General features: G+C 48.1%; 1 protein-coding gene across 1 annotated transcript in view; it reads right to left on the reverse strand.

Annotated features, from left to right (window-relative positions):
• Positions 1 to 3,102: 3,102 nt before the first annotated feature.
• The window catches only part of LOC147673378 (C-type lectin domain family 4 member E-like), a 103,340-nt gene continuing 78,708 nt past the window's right edge, over positions 3,103 to 27,734 (reverse strand). Inside the window, exons 5-7 of the mRNA XM_086947233.1 lie at positions 26,613 to 26,764; positions 8,226 to 8,335; positions 3,103 to 5,677 (exon numbers count right to left, since the gene is read on the reverse strand). Coding sequence (XP_086803359.1) covers positions 5,503 to 5,677; positions 8,226 to 8,335; positions 26,613 to 26,764 — 437 coding nt within the window. The 3' untranslated portion in view covers positions 3,103 to 5,502. The remainder of the gene's footprint in view (positions 5,678 to 8,225; positions 8,336 to 26,612; positions 26,765 to 27,734) is intronic.

Consider the following 27,734-nt stretch of genomic DNA (forward strand, 5'->3'; position numbering starts at 1 on the left):
CCTGGGAACTGAGAGGTTAAATCACAGGAGGGGATGGGAAAGATTGGAAATCATGGGAAGGAAGGCGCATTTATCATGTGGAGGACAAAAGAAAAGTAGCTGAGACCTCGAAACAATAAGGGAGCGGAAGGATGAAAAATAATGAAAAAGGAAAAAAAAAAGGAAAAAAAAAAGAAAAACAAGCAGTGGCTCTGTGTTGAGTAATGTAGTCTTTTTAAACCATACTGCTCACGGTTCACAGGATATAAGCAATACACCGTGATACTGGTCCCCCCCAGGGATCTGTAGTGGTGCTTAAAGTTTCAGTAAAAAACACTCTTGATTTCTGAATAATAAGTATAAAAGTGTTAAGGTAGCCATGTTGTTCTACTTACATTTCATATGCTTTACTTAATCTTGCATCCATATGAGGGTTTGCTTTTTCCAGGAAGGTACTTTTTTTCCAGGCAGCATATCACTCTTGTGGATAATTTGAATTGAGCCGCATCCAGGTATATGTAGCAGGGCACAACTGGGTTGTAGCTGAAGGCAGTGTGGGTGTCTCAGTGGGATAGTATGGTGTTCACTGGGGGATGTGGCACTACGCCAGAGCTGCCGAATTTCGTTCTGGGGTACCAGGTTCAGCCTTCATGAACAGTCCACCAGACCACTCTCCTGGATTCCTGGAGTGCCTCTGACTTCGTTCTGTTTCTTTACTTTTTGTGACTGTTGGTCCTGCTGGGAAACATTTTCAATTTATGTTGTCTTGTTTACTGGGAGCATTGCTTTTATTTTCCTTTAGTGTAATAGGCTGGCTGGTGAAGTGCACTTCCCATTGTGTGCAGTCACTTCAATTTGCCTTTAGGTGACTACCTGGCTTGATGGTGGTTTTCTATTTGATTTCATGTAACTCCTTGTCTTGATGAGTGCATTGGTTTTAGTTTGTTTGAGGTAACTGCTTCACATGCTTGTTTCATCACACATCTGACACCCACCCTGAGAAAGCCAGAGCTGCCCTGTTATTGGTATCAACACCAGTGCGCTTAGGTTCCTTACAGCTCCTTCACTTGAATTGGGTTACCACCTACTCGTTTACTTTTTGTATCCTGCTCGTACCAAGTCAGATCCAGACCCAGACCAGTCATTTTTCTTTCATTAAACTGTTTGACTTGCTTGGTGCTTTTATGTTGGTGCCTGCATGCTGAGCTGTACTCTTCTTCAGTTTAAATGTATGTGACTGGCCTGTTGTCTAGCACCCTGCTTTCAAAGTGAAGGTTCACAGGATCACACATGCTTTAGTTTACTTTTGTATGGTTGACTGCATGCACTGTTTTGCTGGATGCATTGCTTTAAGTTACTACTTGATGCATTGCTTTCAGTTTGCTTTCAAGTAATTGCCTCTCATTTTCCTAATGCTTTGTGAAGGCTGTTTCCCAACTGCTGTGCAACTTCTTCTACTCTTAGAGCTGAGATTTTCATGAAAGTCTTATAGTCTGAATTCAGCACCTGAGCGTAATAGGACGGAATGAATGAAGCTCTGTGGTTATACTGAATAAGCAGCTACCTATGTTATGCCATCTATTAATGTAATAACTGCACTTTCACAATTGCTTTATTAACCTTCCTGCTTTCTCAAATTTGCTTGAAAATGCACGATTTTTCTTCTTTTTTTTCAAAATTTTCTTGGGTGGGGGTTATACCCCCAAACCCCCCTTTTGGGGTTCGGGCTCGCTCGCTGCGCTCGCTTACTAAGGTGCTGTCTGCAAATCACTTGGCGCCCTACCATTTTGAAATGTCACCCACCGCCCCTGTGGCCTGCTTGTAATTATGGCAAATACACCAGACACATAATAAACTTCCCGCATGCATGGTAGACCCCTGGCTGCCCAAAGAAGGAAAATATTAATTCACTCCCTACTACACTGCTAAAATATCCTTTTAAATCAGCAAACTATAGAAACTTTGCTTTTCGCCATGACACTGCGCCTCGACATTGGCACCCGAGCTGAAGCCCAAGCATTATTGATTGATAGATGAATTCTCCACAATCAGTTTGTTCTTGTTCATAGCCAGAACATAAATTACCGCTCACACCAGTATGATGGGTTTTCCCTTAGTTGCCAGGTCCAGGACTTAATCCCTGCCTAGCTGGTGAATTCCCGCCGCAACTGTCTGTTCCTGTTGAAAACATGGGGATCTCCTTCGCTCATTCACCTGAACCCATGGTGCTTCTTTTGTCGACGTCCAGTTGTAGATGACACTGGAATTCCCAGAGGTCATGCAGCAGCCCATACCTCGTGCTTCAACTTCACAGCTGTGCTCTGGTCACTATAAATATACCACCTGCTTCACATATGTGCTCGGGTCACTATAAACATCAGCTGACTGACATCTACCAGCTGAAACCTTTGCTGCTGCAGACACCTCACAGTTACACATCTGCCAGGCTGCTCTGGGAGCGCGCTCACAGGCTGTCAGCAGCTTGCTCTACCAGAGTTCCCCAGCTTCGCCTTAAGATACAGTGCAGCAATTAATGCGAGAGTCAGTCTGCTCGCTATTGGTCAGAACACGGTACTATCACCTATGAGGGGATGAGGTGTGAGTGGGAGGCCGACCGAGGCGCAGACGCATCCATAACTAAGGTAAGGACGACCCAAACATCTCCCGGTGGCCCTGCAGTGACGGATTTACCAGCACAGAAGGTGCTTAGATTAACCTAGTGTTAGGCAAATACATTGGGCCCGCTTTACATTTTAATTTGACGTATAATGCGTGTCACCATATTTTATAGAGATTTATATTTGCTTGCTTTTGTTCACTTTCGCTCTATAGTTCAGATTGAACGAGCCCTAGGTGAAACAAACAGTACATGTTAAATGCCTTTTGTATTCAGTCCCACCATTCCCATGGTTAATGTTATACCGTGTTGGAACCAAATTCATCCAGAGACTTTCCCATTGTCATTCCTTTCCACCTGTATTGGCACCACACCATTTCAGCAGTTATGCTCTGGAATGAATTATATTGAATATCTCTGCCGACAAAACAATGTATATGATTGATTGTTGGATAAGTTTGAGGATCTATTCTGGGTTGTTTTTTGACTTTGCTGTCATTGCTATGAGAGAAGCATTCACACTTGTTCAATTTTTTTCTTATTATTGATTGATTTATTAGTAGATTTTATATAACATGAACCAGACCCAAAGGGCATCAGAGCACTTTACATAGTAGCAATGATTAACACAAGGTACATATTTACAAGATTAATATAAAATAGGATCCAGCAGGAAACCATAATACGTACACTAGCGGCAGAAAGGCAATCACCCTACAGAGGAAGTAGGTACACCAGAGAAGTGGAGAATGGAAATTAAATTGTTATGATCTTAGGATGGAGTCACTTACAGGGAAAAATGCTGGAATGGCTTTCTGTCTTTTCGTGAAAATAACATGAAGGAGCGCTCTTTATAGCTGGAGGGCTGGAGTTTCAGGTTATGGGAGCACTTCTCAACATAGAGGAATTCTGAGTTCTTCATCTTTTGAGGCGACCTTTCTTTCTTTTCTATTCCAAAAGATCTGCCTCAGATTGAGGATATTAAAAAACTTTATGTACATCTTTTTATTTTGGACAATTGTTGCTGACAAATCCTCACAATACATTAAGAAAGCTAGGAAATGGCTTGATATCTCAATTTGTGATCTATACAGGTAAGTGTAGCACAGCCCAACCTCAAGACAATCTCAGATGGTTGCGATAGGACTTGATTGTACCAACGCCAGTACATTTTTGAGATTTTCCAAATCTCATTGTACTATGCAGTGATAATGTGCACAGAGTCCTAAGGCCAACAAAAATAATTTCAGCAAAAGTTAGAGGTCAGTAGGCAAAAATTTTGATGGAAGACCACCCTAAGGCTGACACGTCAAACATGGATGATATAGTCTTGCTTAGCAAAACTCCAAAATATTTGCAATTCCTGATAATAACCTTTGCTTCATGTACTAGAAGGAATGGGCTGCAAATGAACACCAAGAAAACAGAAGGTATGCATTTGGCACCACCAGCATACAAAAACAAATCTTGACTTGGAATTTAGACAATAATTTGTGCATAACCGACACAACTAGGAATCATCTTTTATTGCCAACTATCCAAACAAAATTCAAACTCATTGTGCAAAACAGAGTGGTCCAACACAGACTCCTATACTTAAGACAACTGAAGCTAAATTTATTCCATCAATTAGTTAGACAAGTCTTGTCATGTCAGGGTGCACTTATTTATTTTTCCAAAACACTGAAACAAGCACCCACATCCTCCCTGCCCTCCCTTATCTGGGCAGAAATGGGTTTTGGTGAAATAAAGTACCTCTTGGGAGAGAGTATCTATCCTCTGCACTGAGCACTGTAAGGCTTACTCTGTTATGGGACTCTGTGGTCTCAGGCCCATCCTTCAACCAATTTGTAAGCAGGTCAATTAGACTTGTTTTGTTCCTTCAGGAATCAACTTGCTAAGAAATGCATGGATGCTTTTAGACTACTATGGCTGTGTACAACCACAGTAAAACTTGAGTATTCTTACCACATCAAGACAAAGTTCATGAGCTTTAGGATGAGCGATCTATCCTCAAAAGACATAATTCCATAATGGAAGTGCACTCAGCCAACACAATCTTGTCATCTATGGGGATACAAAGAAGAAGCATTTATTAACATTTTGTGCATTTGTCCAATTTTGGTGGACGTTTGTAGGTATTTTTTACGCAAGCACTTCAACACTTTACAAATCAGATCAGGTAGGGCAGCTTTAATTCAGTGCCTAAGTGGGAATAATCTGCAACTTTCATATGTTTGTAATCTAAAATAATTGAGCAGGGTTGTCTTGTTCTAATGTTTAAGTAAAATTTGGTAAAGTCCAGGCCTGGGTGATGAACTCTGCTCCGTTCGCAGAGTTTTCCGCACAATTTGCACTGCGAACGTTAAGTTGGTGAGTGCGAGTGAGGAAAATCCAATGCTAGACCACCTCCCAGCGAGATTTCCTAATGCAGGTGGTGGTGGCTGAGCATGACCTCTCGTATTGAGAAGCCATCTGTTCTCATTGAGAACATCTAAACGAGTAGCAGAAAGAAGTGGAACTCTCTGAGATGTGGTGTAGTTTGTGTTTGGCTCGGTAGGTCAACAACAAGTCTTGCGACAGCATTTTGGGTGGTTTGAAGTCAGTGAAGAAGATCGTTTGGGATGCTGTCATACAGTGCGCAGTTATTTTATTTCTTTCTGTATTTTCTGGAAAGGATGTTTTATTGATTGGTTTTTATGGCCAAAACTGAACCAGCTGACCTACAAATGCTTTTGTTATTAATAACAATAAGCAATAAACTTGAACTATTTTCATTCAGGTTTTCACAAACTAACTCCTGTTCCCCAAAGTGAATTGTGCATTCTGTTGCATCCAAATATATATTGTCTTTTTTAAATATAAATGGGCTAAATTAGAAGTGATCCATTTTCTTGCTCAGTGTTTCATGGGTTGAAATCCATCTTTCTATCTTCAGCTTCTTTTTCACAGATGAAATTGTGTGCCTTTTCACAGTTGTCATCATTCCAGTCCATCAGATATTCACACACACCATTAGAACCCACTGTGGCACAATTTTCTTTTCCTTCAGAGTTATCAGGTTGGTTACAGTTCCAAAATCTAAAACATAAGAATCAAGAAATGAGCCACAATAAACTAAAATTGTTTGTATACCTCTACCTGGTAGCTTCTGAACATAACATATATTTGTACCATTTGGAGTCGAATAACAGGTGTTTATGATTACCCAACTCAAGTAACTCATTTCATTGACCTAGGAAGAATGAAGGGCAAAGCGGAACCATGGAGATTCAAACCTCATATCCATGAGCTCAAAAACAGGTTTCTGTAGAAAATACATTTGTCCACCGAGCACCAAGACCGGACCCTATTTGATGCGCCTTTGAGATGCAATAAATATTACCTTCACTGTGTCCACAAGATAGTGCTTATGAGGAGTACACACTCCTGATTTCAGTAAGCCAATCTAACGTTTTCTGTTGTATAATGTATAAGAATTCATTCCCATGATGAGTCCCCCAAAGCATTGCTTCAGGTCAATCTAACTGCGGTAACACATGCAAATTTGTAAGCCAACCAGGTTTTTTGTTTACTACTTTGTGTTTTGTTATGTGTTGTGTTGCAAGTCAAACTGCTGTGTTTTGTTGTGTCATTACATTACATTGTGTTTTTGGGTCACTATCAGGATATTGTACGATCTGTTAGGCTTTTGTTCATTCCTTGATATGCTCCCTAATATTTGCATCTTTCACTCCCAATTTCAAGAGGGATGTATGACGTTACAACGCATACTTTTACAACGCATACCTTTACAACATATTTTTTCACAACACAGCATCCTTTACAACACATTCCATTACAGCGCATGCTATTACAACACATTGTCTAAAAACTACCTTTCCAACGCATTCCATTCCAACGCATACTATTACATTGCATGTATGGTAAGTATTGGATAGTGTAGGGGGAAAAATGACTATTCTAACTCCAGGGGTTGCAACAGTAGGGTAAGTGTTGGATAGTGTAGAGGTAAAAATTACTATTCTAACTCCAGGAGGTGCAACATTAGGGTAAGTGTTGGATAGTGTAGGGATAAAAATTACTATTCTAACTCCAGGGGGTGCAGCAGTAGGGTAAGTGTTGGATAGTGTAGAGGTAAAAATTACTATTCTAACTCCAGGGGGTGCAACAATAGGGTAAGTGTTGGGCAGTGTAAGGGTACTATGCATTGGAATGGTATACGTTGTAATGGTATGCGTTGTAAAGACTGCGTTGAAATGACATGAGTTGTAATTGTCTGCGTTGTGGTGTCATGCGTGGTAATGGTTGCATTGTAATGGCATGCGATGTAAGGAATGTTGCGTTGTAATGACTGATTTGTAATGGTAGTGCATTGTAAAGGTTGTTTCCCTTTCAAGAGAATCCTTCAGTGTGTTTTGTTTTCAACATTTTCTTCTTCGCTCGTAACTCCAGTCTTCGCCTCAAACATTACTCATCCCATTTTCTCGGTGTATTATTGCATTGTACCTAAATCAGTTGACTCTGCTACTCCACCAATGCCCCTCATATCCTCCCTACACTTTATGTCCTTCCCTTTGTTCTTCGTCCCATTTAGTTACTAGCCCCCTTATGCTGTTTGTTCTTTACTTAGGTCCTCAATAAAAGTGGCACAATTTCACCTGGAGCAATACCTACTCCCAGTGTAAGTCGGACACTCATATTTGCCGAAAAGCCCTGCAACACCTCATCAGGGGAAGCAAGCACTATATAAATGCAAACCCTTCCCTCATCTTTTCCTCCACTATCCTTTTCAATCCAAATAAGAGACTAACATATCCAGCAGTCAAATAAATTTCATATTTCACTATACTAATTCACCACTAATCCTTTTTGGATTCCGGAGTAGCATGCTACTCGCTGAAAAACGCACTTCGATGCCTCATCAGGGGTAGTAAGCGCTATATAAGTGCAATTACAATTGCAATGTCTCCAGGCCCAAAGAGAATGGCATGGGCTGAAGGTAGCCGCATCGCCTAGTCCCTTTCTCAGAGATGGGGAACTGCAATGCTCACCCCACACAGACCCAAGCACTCCCCGACACCCCACCCCACACTCCCCACCAGGTCCTCCGATGAATTTTTCTGCCTGCTCAAAACCTGCAGTTTTATCACTGAAGTCACGGAAAAACCTGCAGTAAAGGACCTGGTAGCTCTGATCTATGAGGTTATTCCCCGTTTCAGGGAGAAAACGTGTAATCGTGCGTGACTACTGGGATAACTTGGGAATTCTGGTCCTCCTATATCCCCTCACCAAAATCCAATGATTTCGTAAAAAGGGCCTATCAGACATTCACTCATTCCTACATTTTTTTATAGGACAGTTTTTCTCCATGATACCCATCTTTTTTCACTCTATTATTCCATTGATGTCAAATTCTCGAATCCAAATCATTGTTTCAGCCTCAATATTTCTGTCCTATAGCACAACATTAAATCATTTACATAGTGGTTTGATTAGCGTTGCCGATGTATTTATAATTTGTTGCTTTGGAAAAAATACTGACAAATTAAATAAATAAATTAAATCTCAGAAATATAAATTATGAATATATAAACTTTGAACGTACGGTGCTTTGCGGTTGACTTACGTCTCTGGCTGTACTTTGGAGCCATTCACCCACTTCCAGGCACCTTCCTTATCCTTATCCGTCAAGCCGATCCAGAAGAAGCCCTCCTTATTTGTGTTTCTGATAAAAAGCTGCAGGAGAATAAAGGGACCAGGTGAGGTAAAAGAGCACTAAGACCAGAATACTCTGGATTTTTGTGCTTTATCTCATAAATATTCATTTACTGGGTGCACACAGATGCATCAATTCATTGACCAACACAACTCCATTGACGTTTATCCCATCATCATCAATCATGGATTTGCTCCCACGGTCAATGCTCCCCCTACACCATCTCCTTTATCCATGTGTACATAGACAGTTTGTAAATGTTGCACACGTTATCCCTTAAACTCCTGGGTGTGCATGTTGACTTTTTTGTAATTAATGTACATTGCAGGTATGCGCATTTTACACTTGTAGGGTCACATTCAAGATTTCCATCTTAAAGTCTTCAAGTCCGACCCTGGGAAATACAGAATCAATAACATGGTGAAGGTTAGGAAGCAAGTGAAAGCTTCACATATGTTTAAGTTGCCAAAGAAATGCTTACACTCCTGTGCATTCATGACAAGTGTGTTCATTGAGCGTAAGTGTGGCGTAGTGATCCTCTCTATACAGAGTGAAACTTTACCGAAACGTTACCAGCGTGCATCTGCAGGCACTCCATTTTGGAACACAGAGGTGAAACAGTTGTTCTTGTAGTCTTTCTTCTATGTCAGGACATTCTCGAGAGCGCATGTCAAGCCTCCTATGCTAGCGGGACAGTACAGGATTGGATGAATGTAACTGCTATGATTGGATCTGTGATATGGCACATACTAAACCCAGCTCTGCTCCTAACCGCCCCATCAAGGCCATCTAGGTGACCAGTTTGTTGTGTCCTTGACCCTCCACCCCCTCTACATCTGCTTGTGACAATCTGTCTGAGAAAGACTTGGCTTCAAGGCTGGATGACCCATGATGGTGCTCATTTTCTCTAATATTGCGCGGTCCAGCCTAGGGGGTGGCTCTGTTGCGATGACTGCCAGACCAAAGAAAACCAGTGGATGGTACACCTGCACTTTAGGTTCTTCTAGGGCCAGCAGAGAATCTACCAGTGAGTTGGTACATGAGCCCTGGTGAAAGGCTGTTCCTGACCCATAAGTGTGAGACCCCCATTGCGTCCTTTAACTCCAATAGTCCTACGCACAGTTGTTTCTGAAGCAGGGTGTAAAGAACAGAAGTAAACATGTAGCCGAGATTGTATGTTGAAAGCTGGTATTTATTTAAAGTTAAGTAATTAAATGGAGAACCCCACCAGGAGCAGTATGATCTCTGCTCAGCCCGTACTCCAACTCATACTGTAACTGACCTTCATCTAACATTCTAACATTCTACATTCTATACTCACGTGCACAGGCTGAGCAGTACTCTACAACTTCTCCCTTCTTAACAATGAAAAGAAGACTTCACAAAATCATAATGATAAGTTACAATACAAAGTATTATGCTAAAAATATAAATATAATTAAGAACATTTATATAATAAATGTATTGCAAAACATATGAAGAGGTGGAGTGAAATTGATAAAACTATTTTCTGAAAACACAAAGAAGAGTGTAGAAGCGTGAAAGCAAAGCATGAGCTAAGAAAGAGAAACACTGGAGTAACACAATAAAACGAAAAGGCAACACAAACCCCTTTTCTCCCTTTTACAGAAACAATAGCTGAGCTAAGTTAGTAAGATGTAGAAGATAAGTAAAGAAATAGAGGAGACAAGGAGTAGAAACAGCAAAAGCCACCAGGGCACACTGATTGGCCAGACCAGAGTGAAGGTAGGCTGAATATTGAAAAAGAATAACAAGTGCAGAATATAGAAGACAAATACCACATAAAAGAAATAAAACATGCATGCCACATAAAGGAAGCCAAAGATGCATGCACGCAAAATGTACATACCACATAATGGAAGCAAGGGATGCATGCACGCAAAAAGTGGACATGACACATTAAAGAAGCAAGAGATGCGTGCAAGTCTCCCCCCCCAAGGGATGGGTATGCCCGCTCTTGACCCCCTATCCCTTCGGAACCTGCCTACCGCAGCTCTGGCCTAAACTGGCAACGCAACAAAGCCAACCCAAGAACCACCTCTAACTGCCGGGTGGGTGGGCGGTCTTTTCGAGCTCCCTCCCGATGGTGCCAGGCGCGGAAAAGAGGAAGATCCCTTCCTCCCCCGCGCTTAAGTACCCACCCCCTAGCTCCTCCCCTTCCCCTGCCTGGACTATCCCCTGCGCGAAAGACCCCGGGGAAAGACTAGTCTGCGACTCTGCTTTCCCCGGGGCCCGGCATCGCGCAATAAACAGACCACGCAGTTATAGGCGTAAAAGGCCATTTATTAGACCAGAACTGCGCATAACAATAGAACAGTAAACAATAACAGAAAACACCCCACTCATACATCCCCCCCATTCGTTTCAATCATTCATGTCAATACTGAGCCCTAGCGGCTCCAAACACCCTCCACTTGCCGTCAATCACCCTTCCAGCCCCCAGCCATTGCCAACTTCAAACCAACTTCGATCCGTCCTGACCAAGTCTCCCCCCCCAAGGGATGGGTATGCCCGCTCTTGACCCCCTATCCCTTCGGAACCTGCCACCCAGTGGACCCCCTGTAGGGCGGTACACTGCCCCACCCCCCCCACCAAGGGGCCGTCCGTCCGTCCGCGCAAAGTCACTCCCTCCGACACCAGATCGACTCGTTCCACAACTTGCTCACCACATCCCTCAGTTCCATCATATACCATGCATTCCCCAGACGAGACAGATGCACACCGTCCTCCCTAAAGGCTAAAGGCTCCTCCAGGCGAAGTCCAGGATGTGAGATGACTTTCACCCCCCTATCAACACAGTAGAGTCTCATTGCCCGATTCAACTTTCTCCGGGCCTTCTCAATGGCCCCGTGTTTCATGGCCCCTCTCCAAACTTTACGGGGGACCAGCTCCGTCCAGGCAATGCAGGCCCCCGACATCCTTGATTTAAGCACATCCAAGTCCCTCTGCATCAATTGCAACAGAGCCAGTCCAGACAATTGCACCAGGTCGTTCTCGCCCAGATGGATGATCAACAGATCCGGGCACCCCCTTTGTGGGACCATCTTCGCGAGCCAGGGCAGTAGTGCCCCCCATCGCATTCCGCTCTTTCCCCACCATTTCACCTTGTGCAATTGTCCTCTCAGTCCCAGGTTACGTCCGTAAACCTGCTGGTCAGCGTACTTGGATGCCCAGTGCACAAAGGAGTGCCCAACGATCCACGTCACCGTCTTACCAGCCGGGCCACCCACGCAACCTACGAAGAAAAAAGATGTTAGAAACGGGCAAAACAGAAATCACAAACCAACAACCTGCCTGGGACCCCAACTACTTTCTCACATACCGCTCGCAGCAGCGAGACTTCCAACGACCAATACTCCGGATCCGGTCCCAGGACCAACCCAAACGAGCCGCTGCCGTGGCAGCCCCAATACGGAAAGAATGAGTACCAAACCCCGCACCATTCATCCCCAGTCGACCCAAAGCCATCCTCAACACCGCCAACAGCTGGCCCGCCGACAACCTCGCACCCGAAGCATGCTGGAAAATTTCACCTCCCCGCGGGCCCCCAGCCCCGCAGAAGGAGCGCCATTCTCGCACCGGGCAAACCGCCCCACCAGACTCGTTCAGCCACACCCACGTACCACGGCCCATCTGATCAGTCTTCGAGCGGCCCAGCCAAATCCCCAAACGCCCCGCATCCATCCGCACATCTTCGTACAACCGCCCGGGCCCCCGCCTCGTGCCCAGCAACTCAGACACGCGAAACGCCCCAAAAAACATCCACACCATGCACAGGCAAAACAAGCCCACCTCGGCCCCGTCATAGCAACACTCAGGCAACACCCCCACCAGTCGCACCAACAGGTCAAACGTCACCGCCTCCCGCAGGCGCCTCCCCCCGACACCCCTCTCCCGGCCCCACCCCCGCAACATGCGAGCCAGTACCACATCCTTGGTGGGGTCGAAACCCAGAAACAGAATACAGTAAAAGGAAATGCCAGCCAACTTTCCAGAAATCGTAGCAGCAGTCAGGCCCCGGTCCATGCAGGAGAGCACATAGCCCCTCACACCACCCAGCACTTCCGACTCCCCACTCACCACACCATCCACCGTCCAACCCATAAAAGAACTAAATTCAGACCATGCCAACCGATATGTCCTCCTTGTGGACGGTGCCAACGAACCCTCCACCAGACCAATCATCCTCACTCCCCCAATGCCCAGATGCCGGCCGGCAGCTCGGTCTTGCAGGCGTCCGCTCCCGGCGCCAGATGTCGGAACCGCTGCCACTGCGAACGAGACAAAGCATCCGCAATGTCATTATTCGCCCCAGGGACATGCTTGGCCCGAAACACCACATTCAATTGCAGACACGCCAGCATGAACCTTCGCAACAGCTTCAACACTCGCAGGTCCCTCGCCCTTTGGTTATTCACAAGGTCCACAACCGTCATGTTGTCTACGTGGAAAAGCACCGTCCTGTCCCGAAAGTCATCCCCCCACACCACCAGGGCCACCAGCAAAGGGAAGAACTCGAGAAAAGCAATACTCCTGCCCTGCTTCATCCAGGAGGCCGGCCAGCTCTCCGCGCACCACCGCCCATCCCAAAAGACTCCAAACCCCGCTGACCCAGCCGCGTCAGAAAAGATCTGGCATTGCCACACCGCCCTCTCCTCATCAAACTCCAAGGGCACTCCATGAAACTCCTGCAAAAAAGCGATCCAAGTCCGTAGATCCGACCGCACCCCCAGCGAGATCCTCACCCGGTGATGCGGAAGCACTGCCCCCGACATGGCCATGCCGAGCCGCCGACAGAACGTGCGCCCCGCCCGCACAACCCAGCAAGCAAAGTTAAGGAAACCCAGCAGCCTCTGAACTGCCCGCAAAGGGATCCGCCTCTCCCCCACAGCCCACTCCAGACACTCCAAAATCTCCTTCACCTTAGCCGCAGGCAGACGCGCCAACCATGCAACCGAGTCCAACTCGATCCCCAGGAACGTGAGGCAACAGCTGGGACCAGCCGTCTTCTCAGGCGCAAGAGGCACCCCGAACTGCACCGCCAAGGCCTGGAAACGCGACAGAGCCCTGCCACAATCCCCCGACCCCGCCCTGCCCAGGAAGAGGAAATCGTCCAGGTAGTGAGTGACCTCGCGGCACCCGCTCACCCTCACCATGACCCACTGCAGAAAAGAGCTAAACAATTCAAACAAGGCACAGGAGATGGCACAACCCATGGGAAGGACCTTGTCGACATAGATGGCACCCCCGAACTGCATGCCCAAGAGCCCGAAATCCGCCGGGTGAATCGGCAGGAGCCGGAAAGCTGACTTGATGTCGCACTTCGCCAGCTCCGCCCCGGGACCACAAGAACGCACCATCCGGACCGCATCGTCCACCGACGCATACAGCACCCTCGAGTCCTCTTCTGCAATGAAGTCATTCACAGACCTCCCCTCCGGCCATGACAAGTGGTGAATCATCCTGAACTCCCCTACCTCCTTCTTCGGCACAACCCCCAGTGGCGAGACAATCAGGTCCGGCAGCGGCCAATCCAGGAACGGCCCCGCAACCCGCCCCTCCGACACCTCCTTCCTCAACTTTGCAGCCACCACACCCGGCAACTCCTTCGCCGACCTCAAATTCTCTGCCCACCGCCGCTCCCTGGGGCCCTGATAACCCACCCGAAAGCCTTCGGTGAAACCCCAAAAGAGCCGCGCCGCGGCCTCGCGGTCAGGATAGCACGCGAGCCACGGGGCCATAGCCTCCACCTTAACCGGAGTAGGCGCCCTTCGGGCCAGGCTGTCCTCGCCCCCTGGCGTTCCGCCACTGTTCAGAAGGGGTGGCGAGCGAGAGGCACTGAGTGATGGGGTGCTTCCCTCCGCACTTAGAACACTCATGTTTAAACTTGCACGGGTATCTGGAGCAGAAACCCCGACTGTAGCTCCAACACACCCCTGTGGTGGCCCCCCCTGGTTTGGGCGGCTGTCCGGACACAATGGTGCTGGGCACAGTTCCGCCCCCCGCCCCGCCCTGGGCGGGACGCGTCGGAAAAGACCGATACAACACCGGTAAACCGCTGGCCGTATGCGTAGAGGCCGACGAGTGCGACAACGCCATCCACTGCATCCAAAGTTCCTGATCCACCTCCCCCCAGCTCTTTTCCGGATCGGCGCTGACCCTGGCCCGAAACTCCTCGTCATAGCTCAGCCAAGCAAACCCCCCAAACTGCATCTGAGCCTTGCGGATAATGTCCATGTATTTGAACAACGCAATCGCCCGGTCAAGGTACTTCACACAATAGACGCTAGCAAAGATCAGAAAAGCCGAAGTCCAATTCTCCATGGTGATAGGCACTCTAGGCCGCCTCGTCAACTCCCACTCCTCCTCCTTGGAACCCTCCTTCGCCTGAACCTCCCGGTGCAACAACTTAAAAACATCCACAAACTCATGTTTCCAAATCTTCTCCCTCATTTTCTCGGACAAATGTGACCCCAACGGCATTGCCAGCCCCATGTACGGCATTTTCTTCGGGACCTTCACCCCTTTTTCATCTTTCCCATCACTCTTGTCAGTCTGCACCCCCAAAGTTACCGACTTACCATCCACCTTCTTACCATCCTCAGGTGGACCGCCCGAAGGCGCCCCCCCCCTCCCTCACAGACCCATCCCCCACTCCCACCGACCGGCAGGCCCGTTTCCTCCCCTCCCCGCCCCGGGGTGCGTCATCCCAAACCGCCCACCAGGCACTCTCACCTGTTAGTGCCTCCGTACGCTCCAGTCTTCCTCCGAGATCCGGGGTCGACCTGCAAGACACCAAGGTCGTCACCCCCCGCTGCGCGGCCTACGCCTTCCAGGTCATCCCGCACCTCCCCTTCTTCCAACTCCTCGCTCTCAGCACTGTAATCCAGTTCAAGCACCGGTTCCTGATCCACACCTTCAGTCGAGACACACTTCACTGCACGCTTCACTCCCTTGGCTCCACACTCGCGGCCACGCTGTACGGTGGCGCCACCAGAACTCGTTGCCCGGTCCCGCGGGGGAGGGACAGCCGCCGCGGACTGCCCTACTGCTTCTGACCTGCGTCTCGGAGCCGTGTTGCGCCCCGCTAGGCCCCCCTTGGCTCTGCCGACAACTGCCGACTTGGATCCCCTCCCGCCCCCCAGGTCGCTCGAACCTGGCAGGGCCCCGGCACCATCGGGCCTCAAAGCCGTGCTGGCCGTCCCTACCCCGGCCGCGCCCCCAGTAGGGTGGGCGGCCAGGCCTGACCTCCTCAATCTCGCCTGCCGAATCTCCTCCTCCTGCCTCTCCGCCTCCCTCTCCTCCTCCGAGGTGGGGGTGGGGGGCCCCTCAATGTCGGGGCCCCACACAGAACCAACCCGGGCCCTCGTCTCCTCAGCCCACCTGACCTCCTGAATCTGTTCCAAGATACGCTCTCCCCTGGCCCTCTCCTCCCAGGAGACAGAACCCCAAATCGGGGGGGGGAGCGGCTGGCCGTGGCCAAAAAATTCACCCCCCCGGGGGAAGAAACCCACCTGGTGGAAACCTTGGACCCAACCCGGGCCGCCAATGGGAACCAGAGAGGGGGAAGCACTCCTGCCCACCGCAAACCCAGGCACCAGCGGCCGAACCACGGCCGGGGTGCCCGACCTAGAGCCCCGGGACAAGTCAATCGGGCCGCCCCCAGACACCCGCAGGTCCAGCCCAGGCCCATCCCCACTAAAAGAAGCCCCATCCAAACGAACCAAGGCCCCGGGGGCCCCGCCGTCACCCTCCGACCCTACCAGGCCCTGCGCGGGCCCAGCCCGGGCGTCACCTAGCTCCACCCCCTGCGCAGCACCGTCCGGCGCCAACAGAGGACCCTGGAGCGGAAGCTCCTCGGGCACGGCCCGCACGGCCGCCCCCGAGGCCCCAGGCAAAAACTCCAATTGGGGGAAGGGGCGTGTGGAAGTCGTCCTGCGCTTCCCGCCCCGCGCAGTCTCCTTAGGGACACCCCCCCCCCCTCCTGGCCCCCGAGCCACCCTCCTGAACCTGGTCGTCCTCCAAGCAGGCGAAAACCGCCGCCTGCACCCCCGCCGAGGCAGCCCTTGTGCCTCTGGTGGCCCCCACCCAGGCCTGGTCCATGACCCCGGGCCTAATCAAGTCATCGCGGCCGGCCCTAGCGAGCAGCAACAAGGCCTCACGGACCTGCTCCGCAGACACCCCAGACATACCGGCCAAATCAGCAACAAAAGCAAGAGAAAGAAGTACAAAACCCAGCTGTCGCAGAAACAGCTCCGAGCACAATTACCAGAAGTAGCACTAGGCCTCAACTACGCACTAACTAACAACTCTTTTCGAGCTCCCTCCCGATGGTGCCAGGCGCGGAAAAGAGGAAGATCCCTTCCTCCCCCGCGCTTAAGTACCCACCCCCTAGCTCCTCCCCTTCCCCTGCCTGGACTATCCCCTGCGTGAAAGACCCCGGGGAAAGACTAGTCTGCGACTCTGCTTTCCCCGGGGCCCGGCACAATAACGGTAAGAGCGCGAGCAAGAGCTATGTGGTCTTAACTTTAAAAGCTGAATAAAATGTAAAACTCCCTTCCGCCTTCTGCTGAAGTAAATGTAACACTCCTTTCTTCACGAAAAAGAGCAGGTCAGGAAAAAGCATGAAACAAACACTTGTATTCCGGTTGAGAGTCACTCGTTCAGCTTTCTTGTCATCATGCCGGTCAGTGAAAGGCTTGTTGCACCAGAGCACTCACAAGGTGGCAGGACGGTGTTCACAGACAGCTGGCGCTTTATAGTTGCAGGTGATCAGTCTCGAAGGAATTGGCATGCAGAGAAACCAGTAGTGCGCCCCTTAAAGTTTAATTTTTGCCGCTTTCAAAAATACACCTCACTGCCCTCGAGAAACTCTTTTTCGGCAATGAGAGTCCTGTTTCAAACTATTACAGCATTAAAGTTCACATAAACGCTGCTATGTAAATAACTGGCACTTACTTCTAGGGCGACCGGTGGAAGGTCACTAGTGGGGTTCTTCTCGGTGCCAGTATGCATGAGGTGCTATGTAGAAGGTTTTCTTTTCCGTTTAATTCCTTATCTTCTATTTTTTTTAAACATAGCTTCTTTCCATTCCGTTTCGTTTTTTTTTTAAAAGTCTCTTGTAATAGACACGGAGGTCCGTTTCCGAAGCGTCGCCAGATGTAAAGAACAGATATAAATCAGGAAGCCGAGGTTGTATGTTGAAAGCTGGTATTTATTTAAAGTTAAGTAATTAAATAGAGAACCCCACCAGGAGCAGTATGATCTCTGCTCAGCCCGTACTCCACCTCATACTGTAACTGACCTTCATCTAACATTCTAACATTCTACATTCTATACTCACGTGCACAGGCTGAGCAGTACTCTACACAGGGTTCACAACACATCTTCCTCATAATTTAGGATGCCTGGCAGAAGGGTAGAGGGTGTCAGCAGATGAAAAATACCCTGGCTGCTGTCTCGTTGTAAGCCATTGCCACTGCACCACACTTACACCCAATGAACACCTTTCCATGAATGCACAATAATACAAAAAAGGTATAACTGATCTGTGTCAGGGAGGCTTGCAGAACTGAATTCACTTCTGTACATATGACGTTTGTGGATGGTGCATGCGCTGGTGTCTGAACTATACCTAGTAATAATCGAATAATAGAAAATCATGTTAATTACACATCTCAGAAATTACATATATGTACAGAGACGTGATATATAAAAACGTTTTTTTATACTTGTGAGAGAGAAGCTTGATCTTGTTTTGCTGGCTACACTTCTTCTGCACTGGACTGAAACCTGCACTACGGCCTCTTGACAATATTTAGCAAAGGGACCAGTTATATCCTGCTGCTGCCTATACTCTGGGCCACCAGAATTATGTGATTCTGCACCCATGGCAGTTTTTGAATAATACTTGATTTACCTGGATTTGCCACATAATCCATCTACTGATGCAAAATCTGCAGACTTGAACAAAAAAATGTAAGCTAGCTCAAATAGCAGCAACACAGCTTCCCATGCAGTGGAAGGACCATTGCAAAGACTGACTAGTCATTGTTACGTTCCCTATTGCTTGATGTTAAAATGGTGTTAATGAGGTGAACTAATTTCCCAAACAGTGCTATTGTGAGCAAAATGACAAATTAAGTAACACTATTACAAACTGTGCTGCATTATGCCACATAAATTGCCTTGCCACATAATTGTGTCCTTCCCTGTGACATTATTCAAGTGGCCCTGCCTATATTGTATCTGTATAACGTCAAAACAATTGGCTCGAGCAATGGTTCTTTTTCATATTTTCTCTCCCATAACCTTGCCTCAATCATCTCTGACCACTAATAGACCTGAGGACTTCTGTCGCGATTGCAAGCGGCGCCAATACCTTCGCGCACCACTAACCTGAGCAATCCGGTCAGCAGGGACGATGGGACGAATGTCCTTTCAACTTGCTTAAACACCGCACCCAGAGGCGTCTTAGAGATCGCCTTCTGAATGGGTATCGCAGGAAGCCGGAAGGATAATGTGCAGAAAAGAACGGAGTGCAGGATGAGGCCCTCTGAGTCTAGGTCCGGGGAAACCTCCTTGGAAGGATGTGCTGCAGCGGGGGAAGACAATTGACAGGTATAAGTATCTTGTTCCCCTGTATTCCCTGCTCTTCCCTGACCTCGCGCAATCACACTTACCAAAGTTAATGTCACTCGCACTTTAAATGGAACCGATCTGTTCCTCTTAGTCCGAAGGGCTGAAGTGATAAGTTGCAAGTCACTTTCACGCTCAGCGCCGTACTCCTTAGGAGGAGTTTCGGTATCTGGTACCTTTAGTATATTTCTCCGTTCAATTGTATCCTCAATAACGCTTGAGGATACAGCAAATGTAATAGAACCCTGGGATTGAGTTAGTACTAGCTTTGTGAGAACTAACGCAAGAATAACGGGAAACTTCCGTAAAACAATAGCAATCTCTCAGTTCTGAAAGGAAAGAACGATCCCGTTCTTCCGAGGTGATACTTGCGGTTCTCTGGAAGTTGCTCCACTCCTCTGACCGCACTGATTCCTACTAGGAACTTGGCTTGATGCTTTTCTGACCGCGCAGGCACTTGATCGGCGCTGGCAATCTCCTCTGACCGCGCAGGCACTTGATCGGCGCTGGCAATCTCCTCTGACCGCGCAGGCACTTGTTCGGCGCTGGCAATCTCCTCTGACTTGAATCCAGCGGGGAACACCATCCGCCCTTCACGAATCTACGATAACAATTGTCAAGCACCGAGCCTCATCTAAGGCGGAGCTATATAGAGACGACCTTCCTTCCTGTTTTCCCGGTCCGCTTGGCATTCTGGGACTTGTAGTGCAGAAGGAGTGAACGCGCATTTTGTCCTTTCTTAAGTCCTCTCGTTGTGGCTGCGAGAGCGATCATAACAGAACCCCCTCTCGAGGACTGCCGACTCGGCGGTCGACCCGGCATACCAGGGAATCGTTCATGGAACTCCGCAACCAGATCCGGGCAATGCAAATGGTCCCCAGGTTCCCAGGTTCTGTCTTCGGGCCCATATCCCTGCCAGTCGACCAAGTACTGAACCTTGCCACGAACCAAACGGGAGTCCAGTATCCGCTGCACTTCGTATTCTTCCTGGCCCTCCACCTCCAAAGCAGGGGGTCGCTCCGGCAAGCGCATACTCAATGGACAAGGCCGGAGGAGAGACACATGGAACACTGGATGAATGGACCACGCCACAGGCAGGGACAATTTCATGGCTACAGGGTTCACAACCTCACTGATACTGTAGGGTCCAATAAATTTAGGCTTAAACTTATTTACCCCCTTCAAGTGGATATTACGTGTGGAAAGCCACACCTTGTCCCCCACCTTATACTCGGGCTCCTCCGACCTCCTCCGGTCTGCAAACAGTTTGTGTGCCGCCTGTGCCGACTGTAAACAATGTCGCGCATCGATAAGAATGGCTCTCAAATGCGCATGATGTTCATGTATTGATGGAACCAAAGATTCCGCTGGCCAGTCGAAGGGAAGCATATTCGGATGGAAACCGTAAAGGCAGAAAAAGGGGGAACACCCCAAGGTGGAGTGAACAGCATTGTTATAAGCAAATTCCGCCAGCCACAGGAGGGTGGTCCACTCCATGGCATTCTGCATGGTGAAGCAGCGAAGGTATTGCTCCAGTGTTTGGTTAAGCCTTTCGGTTTTACCGTCGGTCTGGGGATGGTAGCTAGTTGATAACTTGGCATCAATTTGCAAGATTGCACAGAGTGCTTTCCAAAAATGAGAGGTAAATTGCGTGCCTCGATCAGTTATAAGTACACTGGGCACTCCATGCGCCCGTACAATGTGTTGAAGGAACACTTTAGCCAACTCTATCGACGTAGGCAGCCCCGGTAAAGCAATGAAGTGGCCCATTTTTGTCAGATGGTCTACTACCACCAGAACCACGGTTTGATCGCCGCAGGGAGGCATCTCTACTATGAAATCCATGGATAAGGTGTGCCAAGGTTTAGGAGGAATGGGTAATGGGCGTAGGAGACCCGATGGTTTTGTATGTACAGATTTGCCCTGGGCACAAACAGCACATGTCTTTACGTATTCTTTAACGTCCTTGCGAACCTCCTTCCACCAAAAGGAACGCTCCACATTAGCGGTGGTCTTATATATGCCCATGTGTCCACTCAATACCGAGTCATGCGCCCATTTTAGTACCTGTTGCTGTAACTGTATCCGTGGGACATACAACGCATGGCAATGGTAGGCCAGTTCATTTTCCATACGTCGATTTCCTGGCTCTTCCTGTATCCAAGAATCTATGTCCTGATCAGCTATTGCCACTTTCAAATCATCCAGAAAGTCTTCGGAGGATACCAGGGCAAGCGATACCTCAGAACAGTCTGTGCCTTGAAGGATATATGGAGGCTCTGCTGGTTCCACCGTCTCTTCTGTACCTAGTCGGGATAAGGCGTCTGCCTTCCCATTACGGGATCCAGGTCGATACTTGATTACAAAATCAAAATCGGAAAAAAACAAAGTCCATCGAAGCTGCCTTGGGGTCAGAGCCTTAGCTGTTTTGAGGAACAAAAGGTTGCGGTGATCCGTGAGGATCTCCACGGTGTGCAACGCTCCAAGAAGATAATGTCGCCATTCTTCACAGGCCCGTTTAATAGCGAGGAGTTCCTTATCGGTGATAGAGTAATTTATCTCACACGGTGTAAGTTTCTTGGAGTAGTATGCCACTGGGTGCAACTGACCCGTTTTCGGATGTCTTTGGGACAGGATTCCTCCGAGAGCGTATTGGGATGCATCAGTCTCGAGAACATAAGACAATTGAGGATCTGGATGTCTCAGAATAGGAGCCTGGGTGAACCTGTCCTTGAGAACTTGAAAGGCCTGTGCTGCTTCAGGTCCCCATACAAAAGGGGCATTCTTTCTCAGGAGGGATGTGATGGGATGTATGGCCTTCGAAAAGTCCTGAATAAAGCGTCTGTAATAGTTGGCAAAGCCAAGAAAACTCTGCACCGCCTTAACATTCTGTGGGGTTTTCCAGTTCAGGATCACCTCGACTTTTCGTGTGTCCATTCGGAATCCTTGAGCGTCGATGATGTACCCCAAGAAGGCGACTTCCTGTACATGGAAGAGACATTTCTCCAATTTGGCATATAATGAGTTTTGCAGAAGCTTCTGCAACACAGTTTTCACATGGACTACATGTTCTGTCATTGTTGTTGAGTATATCAGAATATCGTCTATGTAGACCACGCAGTATGTTTCCAAGCACCCCCTGAGCACCTCATCCATAAAGAATTGGAAGGCAGCAGGGGCGTTGCAGAGTCCAAAGGGCATCACCCTATATTCAAATAATCCGAATTTGGTTCTGAACGCTGTCTTCCACTCGTCTCCCTTTTGCACTCGAACAAGGTGGTAGGCCCCACGAAGATCAAGTTTCGTGAAATATTTCGCCCCCTTCAATTGGTCCATCAAGACCGGAATGAGGGGAAGAGGATAGCGGTTTTTTATCGTCACCTTGTTGATTGCACGGTAGTCTATGCAGGGTCTTAACTCGTCACAGTCCTTTTTTGAGATGAAAAACATCGGTGAAGACGCAGGGGAGGTGGAGTGTCTAATGAATCCGGAAGCGAGGTTGTCGTCAATATAAGTTTTCAAATATTGGGTCTCCTTCTCCGTCAAGGCATAAACCCTGCTACAAGGGATATCTGCCCCCGGTATGAGGTCCACTCGACAGTCATAAACCCTATGGGGGGGTAACTGCGCAGCCTTTTGTTTGTCAAACAAAGCCTTATACTCCAGATATTCAACGGGAAGCACCGTGGCACAACAGAACAGTTCCAGGCCACATGCGCTCGCCAAACAGGCCGCCGGCGAGGGCACCGGAACAGAAGGACGACTCTCATGATTCCTGCAATGTTCCTTACAATAAGGAGAGGTCATACTGACCGTTCGGGATGACCAACTGACGAAGGGATCATGCAACGTAAGCCACGGCATACCCAAGATGAGCCGGAACTGTGGGGCATCTATCAGATCAAATTGGATGTGTTCTTGGTGGTCCTCATAGAATTCCATCAAAAGTGACAGGGTGTTATAAACCACCGGACCAGACGACAGGATAGTTCCGTCCACTGCCTTCACTGTCTCGGGACGCAGCTTCTTCTCGCAAGGGATGCCCATCCTTAACGCATAGTCCTGGTCAATATAGTTTCCGGTGGCCCCAGAGTCAAGAAGGGCATCTATCTGTAGTTTGTTGTGCGAGGCAATCCAGAGAGATACACGTACGTTCATGTGGGCCACCGCTGGATGAAGGGTGTTGGCCAATACGGGGGAGATCATAGGATGCTGGTATCTTAAGTCAGAGACCTCCGTCTGACTTAAGATCTGAAGTTTTCCGCCGGTTCGCTGTCCTTCTGAGTAGCTTGGACCCGGGGAAGGGTAGAGCGTCCGGGAACGTAATTACGGGCCCTACATTCCTTAATAAAATGTCCTCCTTTACCACAATAAAGGCAAAGTTTCAGACGTCGCCTTTTGTCTTTTTCTTCGGAAGTAAGAGGGCCTCTGACCCCTCCAATCTGCATGGGTTCAGGTTCATCAACCCCTTTCATCTTTTCCTCTCCTCCAAATTTGGGACGAGAAGGGGGATAGTAGAAACGATTGTCCCCTCTGGGCCTTTCTCCTTTACGTTCAAGTAATCGATGGTCTAACTGTACGGTGAGATCTATAAATTCTGATACCGTGGTTGGAAGTTGCACCACCTGGGCCAACACATCTTTTAATTCTCCCCTCAACCCCTGATAAAAGAGGGAAATCCGTTTCTCCACCGGCCAATCCGTTTCCACGAGCAGGCGATTAAATGTAGTGATATATGACAATAAATCTTGAGACCCCTGTCTCAGTGTCATGATTTCCCTGTCAAGGGTTAGCATATGGGATTTCCTGTCGAATAGCTTGCGCAATTCGAGACAAAAATCTGAAAAATTATGTAATACCGGGTCGTTACGTTCTAATAAGGGAATGGTCCAACTTGACGCATTCCCTCCCATGTAGGACATCATGAATGCCGTTTTAACAGCTTCCTCCTGGAAGACCACAGGTTTACACAAGAAATGAAGACGGCACTGATTCAGGAACGTCTCGAACTTGCGGGGATCCCCATAAAACCTCTCCGGAGGGGCCAAAGGAATCCCTTGGTTCTGGATTACCTGAACCGTCGGTAACGCATCCGGGACTGCTGCGGGAGTCGATAATGGCAAGAAGTAACCCCCGGTTCGGGAAGACGAAGGTGGAGGCAAAGTGGCTGGTTTAAGTATTGGTCGAGCCGCTGGTTCCTTCAGTGATAAGTCTGACATCTCTTTACGCATTAGCGTAACTTCCTGGTATAATGCCTGATTCTCGGCACGAGAGGTAAGGACCTCCTGGCGAAGCTCCGAAAAGCTTTCCATCAGGGAAGCAAAAGTAGCATCGGCGTCCATCGTCCGGGCTGAAGAGTATTCGTGGGCTTGACAATCTGTCGCGATTGCAAGCGGCGCCAATACCTTCGCGCACCACTAACCTGAGCAATCCGGTCAGCAGGGACGATGGGACGAATGTCCTTTCAACTTGCTTAAACACCGCACCCAGAGGCGTCTTAGAGATCGCCTTCTGAATGGGTATCGCAGGAAGCCGGAAGGATAATGTGCAGAAAAGAACGGAGTGCAGGATGAGGCCCTCTGAGTCTAGGTCCGGGGAAACCTCCTTGGAAGGATGTGCTGCAGCGGGGGAAGACAATTGACAGGTATAAGTATCTTGTTCCCCTGTATTCCCTGCTCTTCCCTGACCTCGCGCAATCACACTTACCAAAGTTAATGTCACTCGCACTTTAAATGGAACCGCTCTGTTCCTCTTAGTCCGAAGGGCTGAAGTGATAAGTTGCAAGTCACTTTCACGCTCAGCGCCATACTCCTTAGGAGGAGTTTCGGTATCTGGTACCTTTAGTATATTTCTCCGTTCAATTGTATCCTCAATAACGCTTGAGGATACATTAAATGTAATAGAACCCTGGGATTGAGTTAGTACTAGCTTTGTGAGAACTAACGCAAGAATAACGGGAAACTTCCGTAAAACAATAGCAATCTCTCAGTTCTGAAAGGAAAGAACGATCCCGTTCTTCCGAGGTGATACTTGCGGTTCTCTGGAAGTTGCTCCACTCCTCTGACCGCACTTATTCCTACTAGGAACTTGGCTTGATGCTTTTCTGACCGCGCAGGCACTTGATCGGCGCTGGCAATCTCCTCTGACCGCGCAGGCACTTGATCGGCGCTGGCAATCTCCTCTGACCGCGCAGGCACTTGTTCGGCGCTGGCAATCTCCTCTGACTTGAATCCGGCGGGGAACACCATCCGCCCTTCACGAATCTACGATAACAATTGTCAAGCACCGAGCCTCATCTAAGGCGGAGCTATATAGAGACGACCTTCCTTCCTGTTTTCCCGGTCCGCTTGGCATTCTGGGACTTGTAGTGCAGAAGGAGTGAACGCGCATTTTGTCCTTTCTTAAGTCCTCTCGTTGTGGCTGCGAGAGCGATCATGACAACTTCTATTCCAACAGTGTGCATGTGTATAGCTACATATATAGACACTGTAAGGAGGAGGAAAGCGGGGCAGACCGGAAGTAGACTATGACTGTGCCGCTTCAGCTCAACCCGGAAGCAGGCAGCGGTCTAGCTGTGGACCCGACAAGAGGGGAGGAGTCGAGAACAGAAGCAGACGCGTGACGCATAAAGCATCCAGAGGAGACGTCGAGGGTGTGCAGTGTCGGAGGACGGAGAACGGGGCACCCCGAGGAAGGCGAAAGCCGACCAGGAGAAGGCGAGAACGGAGCAGGAGAAGGCGAAGCAGGAGAAGGCGAGAACGGAGCAGGAGAAGGCGAGAACGGAGAGGAGGAGGATGAGAACGGAGCGGAGGAGGACGAGAGCGGAGCGGAGGACGGTGGAACCAGAGAGGAGCCGATGAGACGGAGCCAGAAGAGTGTTATTCTCAAGGCGACCAATCCAAGTGGGCTGAAGGGAGGAGAAGACGCCCCAGGTCTCGACGCCGTGGTCCGAGGGACCGACCGTGGCTTAAGGCAAGTGCCTCTCAGGGGACCATTTGGGTGGGTGTGATGGGGTAGGGACACGGGGAGGTAGGGCCCTCAAGTGGTGGCGATATGCTGCAAAACTCCCCACAAACCCCTCCTGCACTTTCCTTCTGGTGGTGGTAGCACAGACTGAACATAACCAGTATCGATACTGACCCAGACCTGTTTTTGTTTAATTTCCTCCCTTCCCTCACCTGACGAGCATACTTACGGAAGACCAAGAGCACGGAGGTCCAAGATCCCTCGAATCCAAGAGAGACCCGAAACAGGAACCACAGGAAGAATCTGTCTCCTGACTGATTTTTTGTTTTTTGTTTTGTTGTTTTGGCCTGAGCCACATTTGAGAACAATCCCGGGACATAACCCCTACCCTATCTTTAAGAAGCACAACAAAAAGAGTAGTTACGCATTCCCGAACCTTGCGTCTTGTGGTCCATCTTCCCTTTGGGCACCCTCATATCTTACAGACACATAGGCAGATAGAGAAACATATAGATTGACAATTGATATATAGAGGCATATTGATTGAAAAATCTATTTTGAATATAAATAAGGTTACAATGGTGCAGAATACAACACTTTCAAAGCAGAAATACACCATGGAAGATACTTCATAGCAATCACGTCAAAGCATTATACAAATCCTTAACTTACCTGCTCCTCCCGGTCAGCGATGATGACCAGGTCTGCCTGACTTGACTGGCAGATGGATCTGCTTTCTTCCCATGGCAGTGGGGTTTGAGAAAAGAAATAACATGTTTCCTTGTGCAGCCGCCAATTTATGGGACAATATTTGTAGAAGAACTCTGAAAAAGAATGGACAATCCATGGAGTAAGAACACACAATGAGAACCAGCAAGAACCCTTCTGTTGGGTCAGAAGTGGAGCCTCAAGGTGCTCTAAATAGGGATTCAAACCACATTCACTTTTGAATGGGACGTCCCTTGTGCCCTGAGTGTAAGCAACTTGTAAAAGAGGAATGGGCCTGTGCCTTGTGTTTTTATCGAAACCTGAATGTCTTTGCTAAATAGCCAAACCCATTGATTTCAGTTTGGAACCGGTGTATTTATTTTCACCTTTTTATTTTCACTATTTTTTATTCTTAGTTATTTCTTTCAATCTGAAAAAGACTTATGTTGTGTCATATCAATAAATCCTTGTTCTCCAAACAATTTAACAAACATACTTAAATAAGACATAAATGTGCAGTACAACATATATCACAAACACATTTTACATACATATACAGAGGACTACTGAATAGTTTAAATTTGTGATTAGAGAGAAAAATCTCCAGTTTTTCACCAAAAAACAACTTGCCCTGTATAAGATTGGATACTGAATATAGACATTAAAGAGTCTTAAGGATCATAATCAAAAGCACATTACCAATAGCGATATATGTATTGGAAGTCTTTTTGTTCAAATGTTTTTCATGTAAAATGTGTTTGTGATATATGTTGTACTGCACATTTGTCTTATTTAAGTATGTTTCTTAAATTGTTTTGAGAACAAGGATGTATTGATATGACACAACATAAGTCTTTTTCACATTGAAAGAAATAACTAAGAATAAAAAATAGTGAAAATAAAAAGGTGAAAATAAATACACTGGTTCAACCTGAAATCAATGGGTTTGGCTATTTAGCAAAGACATTCAGCTTTGAAAAAAAACACGAGGCACAGGCCCAATCCTCTTTTACAAGTTATAATACGGCACTGCTTGTGCCTGGCCCCTTGGGTCTAACTCCTCTTTTTTCTGAGTGTAAGCAAAGG

Source organism: Lissotriton vulgaris, chromosome 12 (assembly GCF_964263255.1).
Source record: "Lissotriton vulgaris chromosome 12, aLisVul1.2, whole genome shotgun sequence".
In the NCBI taxonomy this organism is placed as follows: domain Eukaryota; kingdom Metazoa; phylum Chordata; class Amphibia; order Caudata; family Salamandridae; genus Lissotriton; species Lissotriton vulgaris.